This window comes from Salarias fasciatus (assembly GCF_902148845.1).
Source record: "Salarias fasciatus chromosome 7 unlocalized genomic scaffold, fSalaFa1.1 super_scaffold_4, whole genome shotgun sequence".
NCBI classification, from domain to species: domain Eukaryota; kingdom Metazoa; phylum Chordata; class Actinopteri; order Blenniiformes; family Blenniidae; genus Salarias; species Salarias fasciatus.
In genome coordinates this window covers 14,716,568-14,726,082 of record NW_021941229.1, presented here as the reverse complement: position 1 = coordinate 14,726,082, position 9,515 = coordinate 14,716,568, and the positions used below count along the sequence as shown (strand labels likewise).

Genomic DNA, 9,515 nt, shown 5'->3' with positions numbered 1-9,515 from the left:
CGGAGCACAGCAGTAGAAGCCATAGACTCAGCCGCTGTGCGCCGGTATATCCTTCTGCGGCGCACTATGCTTGTGCAGATCTGTGTGTATCCAAACGTTATTTTAACGGATTGAAAAGAAAACACGTCTTTTAAAATGTTTTACAACCATTCGGATTTACTTCACGTGCTAATACGCCGTCTCCTGGACCACTGGAAGGAGTATTTTGTCCACTTTCGTCAGTCCGGCTCTGTCTCCTGTTCACCTCCAGCAATTGAGCTAAGCTAACTACGATGGTAACAGCTGGGATCCAGCCGCTGGACACAAGGACACGAAAAAGGTATTTATGAGCTTGTCTTACTTTGTGAATAACAGGGAAAGGGTGTGGGTCCAAAATCTTCGGAGTATTCCTTTAAAGTGACTTGTTTTTTTGGCCCCACAGAGGAGTTGTCTCAACTATTCTCTGAATATCTGACTCAGAATCACAGGACGCTGCAGCTGATCTCAGCTGAATCTGGTCTCCATCCTGGACCGGTCAGCCGTTCAACGGAAAGCAAGCACATCCTGACAGACAGACACACACACACACATATACAGTCAATATCTGAGTCACCAGTGAGCCTGTATCAACTTGTGAATTAACTGGAGTATCTGGGGAAAACCGCGTACATGCGCTGCGAAAACACTGAAACTCAACACAGATCCATTATTAAATCCAACCCACACTCCAACCAGGGACATTCTGGCTGTTTTGTCGCAGACTGTGAAAACAGATTTCAAAGTTCATTATTTAAAACTATAGCACTTCAGAAGAATTGTTTGTCTTGATTCTTCTTCTTGTGGTCTTTGGTCTTCTTTGCCAAAGTATTTTTTTTTTTTTTTTGCCCTGTGGTGCTGAGCTTTTGTAAATATTTGGAGGACTTTCATTTCACAGCTGATCTTTCATTTCTCTGTTTATAAGACATATTATATGCATATCTCATTAAGGGATAGAGTGACATGCTGTGCAGTGCTGACTTGCAGGGATTTAGAGTTTACACAAAGTCGGCACCTGTAATTGAAGAACGAACATCATCCGTCATCCGAGAACACAGACGCTGTTAAGATGATCCGAATGGATCAAACATGCTGAATAAGTATTGATCAGCAAGACAAGAACTAGTGCAATGTGTGTCTCGTTTGGTGAGATGTATAAAGGAAGGAAACAGCAGCTAAATAAAGGACTTTTTGAGTCGTTTTACTGTTAATGACGCGTCTCTTTCCAGCAACATCAACAAGAAGACAACTCACTTCCTCTTCATGAGAACATGAAGCTTCTTCGCTTGTACTCACAAATGACCCTCTTTCTGTCCCAGCTGCTTCCTAATATCCCAAAACAAAAGAGAAACAGAAACCACTGTAAACACTCATATCTTGAGCCAAATGCAGCTGGCATCAGGTATGAATCAAAGGTGGATCCTCATCTGAACTATTTTCACTTTTAATGGTGCAATTTTTGCAATGAATAGTTTTCTTCTCTTTTTTGAAGCTACAATCCATTATTTCCCACCCTTTTTGTTTTCCCCAAACCACAAACAGGACCAAAAGCTTTACAAAAATCAATATTTATTATATATATATATACATATTATGCAGCATACTTGGGCTTCTAAAGAAAAACATCGACACAAAATGCAGAAATACGTGAGTTCAGGGTTTTCTGTTCTTATTCTCTCCAGCTGAAAATCTGTAATATGAGGTAAGTGCTTTACTCCTTTTTACACAGTGCAGCAGAACATCAGGGCTTACAAAAACAAAAGTCTTTCCATAGAAATGTAACAGAAAACAAAACGCAATCCGATACAGTCATTTGGTAACAATGTGAAGGTGCGGAATGAAGAGATTGCTTTTTGAGCTTCAAGCTTTGAAGCGAAAATGTTCTGAGCAGGATACAACAACCAGCAACCCGTGCCCTCCATGTGAAGTTCCCTTCTTAACTTGTCTTCGAGTAATCTCTCTCTCTCTCTGGCCAGTACAGTTCTGTTCGCAGCTCTTCTGCTGACACTTCTGCGCTATTTCCTCAAACAGGTCATCGTCCCAGCGCAGCAGTCCACATATGAGCAAGGGGAAAGGACGCCGCTGCGATCAAGGGAGAGAGGTCACATGTTGACCCTTCTGTCCAAGATGAGTTGAGATGAGACAAAATGTAGGCAGCAGCTGTCTTCCAGAAAAAAAAAAACATGTCCCAGTGGCCATTGGGACTGAAGCTGGGGGTTTCACGGACAGACCCTGACTAAATAAAGGAAACAGAAATGGCATCAGATCCTTTGAAAGCATAAAAAATAAAAAAAAAAACTCAATATGATATCATCATGTAGGAATGAAGCCTGGGTTATTCACCTTTAAAAGATGTTGTCTCGTTCTCTTGTTCTACTGTTGGAGCTGAGAGGAAGAAACAGCACCGTCAGATATCTCACATGTAAGTTAAAGACATTCGCAGAATTTCTGAGTAATCTCTGGCAACACCTAATTCAAACATGCAACGGCAGCTGTTCCACTCAAATTAGCTGACACACACTTCTGAGCCGAACATTCATTCTGCCACAGAGGATTTCGAAAAAACATCAGCCATGTTGGAAAAATACAGACATTTTTCACTCAGTTATGACGACTGTTCCATCTAACTCGTACTCGGGTACTGCTGTTAAAAACACAAATGAATGAGTGAATGAGTGAATGGCGTTTTGAGACTCACATGCAGCAGCTGGAGATGAAGATCTGTTCCGAATGTCAGTCAGAAGGTCTCTGGTGCTCAGACTGCCGAAACCTGTTACAAAACAATGAATTTTAGTGAGTTTTTACTGAAGGCGAGTGTGTGAGCAGGGGTGGAAAGAGGGCCGGACATAAGTGTAAGATTTGCTTAGCTTACAAATTTATTTTTAAGAATCTACTTTAATGAGTTAAAGCTCAACAGAAGACTCAATGTGCTGCACAGCATACTCAGGACTTTAACAATATTATAATAAATGTGGTTATTATTAAGATGCCATTTTCAGTGTCAATATATCACATTCATCTCAGGTGCTCTTTAAGGTAAGGTTAAAATGTGTATGTGAAGTCAGAATTATTATCAGAGGCGCGTGGGATCTTTCTCTTGAAATGTGGGAAGTTGTTTATTAGCATCGTCACCCAAATGTGCTAAAAAACCACCCGTGCATTTCACAGCCCTGAATTCCCCAAAGCACGCAAACCAAAACCAAGTGGGTGTTTTTCACCAAGACAGCTCACATGACCTATGACAAGTTTTAGACACAATCCATATCTTCCTCTTCTCGCTGAGCAGATGGCTGAACCACCTTTTTCCACAGTGACTCAGCATTATGGCAGGTTGTTCAAACAATAGTATCTAAAAGTTGATCTGTCAGTGATTTCAGCGTTTTCTGTGTTATCTGCACTTCCAAAGAAGTGTATTGGTGCTGTCAAACAACAAACTGTGATCTATAGGTGTGATCATCATTTTCAAAGGAACTACAGTACAAAGACTCTTGGGAGTACCTATGAGGAAGTCAGTCGGTTTTGAAAGTATACGTTCCTTCGTGTTGTGCATGTGGTTGGAAAACCCTGCCTTGCTGACACCTGACCTGTTCTATCTCCCTTCAGGCTGCAGGTGTCTCGCAGGTGTTGTTGCAATGCTGCAGTTTTTCCTGGAACCACCACATTTCAAGCTGCATTTGAAACTAGAATGAATTCTTTTACCAGATCTGCATTTCCTTTTTTTGTGCTACCTTAATACTAAGCATAAACCAGACGTTTCCCACAATAGTTCCAACTGACAACACAAATAGGAGCAGTTTGTAGGTTTTTACGTACCTTTCTTTCGTCCATAAATGAACAGTCCAACAGCAATGATGACCGTTATGACCCCGATGCTTAACAGAATGATGAGAGCGTCGCTTTTTATGTGAGAGACCGGTATTTCATCTGTGAAGACAGAAAAACAAAACATTGAGTAATTACTGCTCACATGTCTGCAATTCACATGAACTCCAGCGATTTGTTTTTCTACGTCTGCATTTTTTAAAGATGTTTACCCACAGTGGAAATAACCAAACATCCCGCTGACACACACCTGCAAACTTCCTCTCATTGGACAACAGCTAAACCAGTCGTTGCCAATAAAGCTCGTGTTTATCTGTCATGTGATGGTCTGTAGTTGTTTGTTGCATTGTTGCATGCACACCACATTCCCTTCAATCTATCAGTTTTTATTTGTTTGTTAAATGATATTTAAACAGGGGAATCTCAATGAGACTGGGATTTTCTTTTCATGGCCAACAATTCCTTATCATATAAGAACAATACTTTGAATGTTATTTATAGAAAAATGAGGAAACAAAGAAAAGGGTTTTTTGTCTGATTTAAGCCAACATGCTTTTTTGGCCTATCAAGTCCAAGCATGCTCAGTCCAAAAACGCACCATTTTGCCTTCAAGTTACAAACAACATGAGGACATCAAGAAGCACATGGTTTCCCTCAAATGACTGAAGATCCTGTGCCTCTCACACACTGTGAGTGTGTACGTATATCATACAACGCTCAACATCATCCACCCACAGGCCGAAACATCGTGTAGCTGTGGAAAGAAAACCAAAAAACAACCTGAACAGGAGTTTGGCACCTCTCAACCCTGTGATTTTGGTTGATGGGGGTTAATGCTTGATCTCTGCATGCTGAAATGGAAACGTTTCAATAACAGGAAACGACAGCAGCAGAGAAGAAGACGTTTGATGGTGATGGAGAGACCTTTACAGAACATCCGTGAGTGGGTTTTAGTGTATGTTGTTTTTCCCCCTAAATCATAATATTTCTGCAACAACGTTCTCTCTTTACCTGGAATAAGAAATGTAGCGGAGGTGCCATCCTTTGTGAAATGGCATGTGTAGTTGTTCTCCTCTGATGAGCTGACTTGTATCTGGCTGGTGATTTGAAACAGCTGGTCCGGCGTGGACGCCACGGTGGTGTTGGCGTTGAGCGTCTGCATGTGTCCGTCCTGCCACAGCACGGAGGACTCGGGGAATCCCTCAGACTGGCAGCTTATCAGCACCTGATCACAATCTGCGGCCTTCTCAACGCGCTTGATCACTGTCTTATAGGGAGCTGCAAAGGAGAAGAGTAAAACTCAGAAGTGCAGTCTATTTTTGATTAAATTGAGTAATAGAAGTGTGAGTTTCATTTTCAGGTTGACCCCTTTGCTGCCAAGAAATTGCAACGTGCTGCAGCCATTGAGCAATACCGTTCCTGGAAGAACACCCAGAGTAATGCAGAAACTTAAAAAGAAGCACATTTTTTTCTTTACCTGCAACAGATAGACTTAAAGTTTTATAGTCGCTTCCTTCGTCTGTGTGGACCAGACACTGGTACTTCCCAGAGTCGTTGATCATTAACCTGGAGATCTGTGAGACGACAAAATAAAATAAAATATTAAAGCATCTAATTGCATATTTACATCTCAAACACTTCACATGTTCTGAAGATTGTGTTTTGTATTATTCAGATGGAATTACAATCCCCATCAGTGTTTCGAATATTAGCTATTCAGTCTGAACCATTCTCTGTTAAGATATGCTTTCTTGGAATATAGAAACAGCATGTGACCAAGTAAAGTCTACAGATGAGTGAAATCACAATCACACTTGGCCTGGGGTTTTCTTCTGCTTTGAACACACAAAAAGTACTGCAACCACACAGATCAAAAACTGGACGGGTCCCAAAGCTGTCAGGACTCTCATGAGAGTCTCTCAATCCCCACATGGGTTACAGCGCTTCACTGCAGCAACTGCACAAATACAAGCGCAGCAGCATCCAAGCATGGAACATCTGCCGCTTTAAGATAATCAGTTAAATATGTTATCTTATTTATTTTGGGTCTGATTATTTACATAAATTGAAATCTAGTTAAAAAAAAAAAATCCAATGTCGTGCTATAAAAGAAAACTTCACGTCTGTGATTTCCACGAAGGTAAGGTGCAAGTTAAAACAAGTTTGCAAAACCACTCGGGGACTTTCACAGAAAACAACGCATCATCTGCGTGATAAATGTGGTGAGAGCGAGTGCCAGTAGTGACCTGCAGCTTGGCCCAGCCATCTCTCAGCTCCTCTGTGAGGAGTTCGACTCGACCGTGATACGCTGGAGAGACGGTCTGTTCCGCTCCGCTGTCAAACCGCGCCGTGAGCACGGAGCTGGACCCCACCCTCAGCCAGGACACCTTCAGGTTGTTAAGATTCTCTGATGGTTTATTGCTGAACCTGCAGCCCATCACGACAGTTCCTCCAAACTCTGAGTTGTATTCAGTTTGCTCAGCCTCCACCGTGAACAGGACTGCAGGAAAAAAATAGAACAAAAAATGACTCAGCCATAAAGATATAACTGTTATTCATAATTGCTCTGGACAATTACTACACACCTGAGAGAGCTGGCTGAAAGATGACTTGCAAAACTACAATAAACATCCATTCCATTGAAACCTAAAGAAGAAGCAAGGCATTCAGAGAAAAGGACATAAGTGAAGTGAATACATTTGAAAAAAACAAAAGCAAATGAACAAACAATAAAAGAGAGCAAAACACCATAACTGAGTGAGACCCGTTAGATAAAGCCATCTCATCTAATCTCATCTCATATCCAGGTTTTGTTTGTCTCAGCATGACTCAGCTCTTCTGTAAACTTTCCAATTTACACAATGGTTGATAGTTGTTATTGGGAATCGGGAGTACAAGGAAGTTATTTAGAATTTCACCCTAAAGGTTGTGTTTCCACAACCACAAGTCAGCATGCGCACAGATACTCCAATACAAGATCAGTATTCTTCAATGCATATGCTGTAAATAAAGCTGCAAAAACAAAGGGTCATATAAACTGAAAAAACAAATCTTTAGCATGTATCTCACTTAAAAACTGCATTTATAAAGAATAAAACTAAAAATTGAGATACATCAGTTTATCTGTATATGTGAAAAATACATAGAAGCTTCACTTCTAATGACATTACTGAGGATCCATCTCTTTTTCTGGCAATATTTACACACAGTCAACACACATTGTTCCAGGTAAAATGAAAATAATTTCCAAACTTCTCAGGACAATCAAATCAGGCATGAAAATAACAAGTTACAAATTTAAGATATATCGCATAAGTCACATGTTTTCACACTTCTAATGCTTTTGCGATTTGGTTTTTAAAACAAAGACAATGGCAAGCTTAAAAAGATAAAGTCATCCCAAGCATTACAGGAGAGTGTATTTATACAGATAAATATTGCTGATAATAATAATAATAATCATCATCATCATCATCATCATCATCATCATCATCAGTGGTTGTAGGATTAAAGTTGTTTTTTAAAGTTGGCTTAAAAGACATAAACATGAAGGATGTAGGTCATGTATCCTACCTGTACTTTATACATCATCACCAGGTGTGTTTCCATCAGTTTCCTCCTGCCTCCTGGCCACTCTCTGAATCGTGCGTCTCTTTAAAGAAGTGATCCAGATGTTTGCTCCGCCCCCCCAAAAAAGAACAGTTTAGGTCAACCAAAAACACACACACACACACACACAAAGCAAAAACTAAATGCAATGTGGTATTATTGAATATATAAGACACGTTTTTTCAGGAACATCGCATTTGAACCCTACACCCCCCAAAAAAAGCACGGTTTGCGCTTATAAAAGCCGTCCTCAGTTAATGTGATGCAGTGTTTCTGTTTGAGGAAGTCATGAGCTGTAGGCTATAAGGAAATTGCCGTTTTCCTTTCCTTACTGGCAGCAGCCTATGTCATAAAAAGTATTTACTATCTCATCTGTTACTGGAAGGCGCGTTTCTTTTTCTCTAGAGTATGGGATTTTTTTTCAGGACGCATCTGAGACGCGGGATGGACTTTTCCCATCTCTGTCCACCTCTGGGTTTGTGTCTGTCGTTATTATTTTAGTGCGGGGCATTTGATTCTCGGTGTCTTTTCTTGCTTTTCGTTACACCGTTAACGCGCGGTTTGGAAAAAAAGGCAAGAAAGCAGGAAGCTCTGACTGGCTGCACATTTACAGCTGGTGTTAATGACTTTACGGTTAATGAGTCACATTGACATGAAAGAGGTTGGAGATTAGAAACATGATGTTTTACTGGAACATGACCGACATGATGGGAAGGGAACACTGTAAAAAACTACATGAAAAACAATGAATAATAATAGTTTTTTTCAAAAATTATCATTATTATTATTATTATTATTATTATTATTATTATTATTATTATTATTAGGTACAGTGGGAACGTCCTGGTTCAAGTGTGGGTGAGGGGAGGCCCCCTATGTGGAGTTTTGGCTCTCCTTTGTACTTGTGCGTGGGTTCGAAGGATTTCTTCCACAGAGGAAAGTGCTTCAGGGTTTCCCTTACACACAAATGTGACTTGATTGTCTCTCTCAAAACGCGACACAGTCGGAAATTTGTTGGGAATTTCGAAATGAAGCTGTGCGTGACAAATTTCTGCACGATGAAGTGCAGTTACAGATAAATTACGGTGGTAAACATTTTGGTTAACACCACGTCAAGCTGTGGTTACAACATAATACTTTTGAAAATAGTAAATAGTGAAGTCATCCCACCCCCAAGTTCAACGTAAAGTGTCAACAAGACATGATAAGGCTTATTTGCTGTGATGATGAGATACAAATAATCTATTTGACATTATCATAAATGCAGGACCACTTTTTTTTTTTGCACACCAAAGGGGTTTGGAGTTTCTGCTGACCTTTGTTTGACCACATGATAGCTTGGTTTGAAATGAGTCGTGAAGCTATGTGTAACCTTATGCTTTCTGGTAATTTTAAGATTTGTTTCTTGATTATTTATGCTTTATGTTCATATTTTCAACTGCTTTCTGGGGACACAGTTCATCATGACAGATCACCTGGTGACCCTCTCATCTGTTACCCTCAGGCAGATGGTAGAGAACATTAAAGGTCAGGACAAACAGACTTGCAAACAACTTTTAAACCAGCCATAATCAGATTTGATGTAAAAATAGAATAACTGACTGTTGTATGCTGTATGACTGTTTTTTTATATATGTGTATCTGTTTTTATAGACATTTTATGATTCTCTTTCACAACTTCTACCTCTTTTGATATATTCATACTGTGAAACACATGGTTTTGTGCGTTTTTTAAAATTTTTTTTTTGCTGTATTTTCAATTTTGCATCTCTATGTACCTCAATAATGTGGCACATTCATGAACTGCACTTACAATGACAGTGCTTTTAAGAATGACAATAAAGACTACTCTGATTCTCTGATTCAATTCGGGTTTATTTCTCTCAGTATCACTGAGTTGGTTTTTCAGTTCATTTTTTATTTCCATAAGCAGATCTGTATGAACAAAGTTTGATTTATTGATTACTAAGCGGTTGATCAGTTGGTTGGTTGACTGATTAACAGCCTGGGGAATTGATATGCACACTTTGAGCTGATTCACTAATATCATATTGTTGGTATTGTTATTG

The 9,515-nt window shown here is 39.9% G+C and overlaps 1 protein-coding gene across 1 annotated transcript; it reads right to left on the bottom strand.

The window, feature by feature from the left end:
• Positions 1-1,598: 1,598 nt before the first annotated feature.
• Positions 1,599-7,651, bottom strand: LOC115382632 (programmed cell death 1 ligand 2-like). Its single transcript, XM_030084452.1, has 9 exons — positions 7,411-7,651; positions 6,423-6,483; positions 6,084-6,337; positions 5,315-5,411; positions 4,849-5,115; positions 3,829-3,939; positions 2,714-2,785; positions 2,359-2,400; positions 1,599-2,251 (listed from the first exon to the last, which is right to left on the bottom strand). Exons 1-9 carry the CDS (start codon positions 7,444-7,446, stop codon positions 2,235-2,237), a joined length of 957 nt encoding a protein of 318 aa, XP_029940312.1. The 5' UTR covers positions 7,447-7,651; the 3' UTR covers positions 1,599-2,234.
• Positions 7,652-9,515: the final 1,864 nt, after the last annotated feature.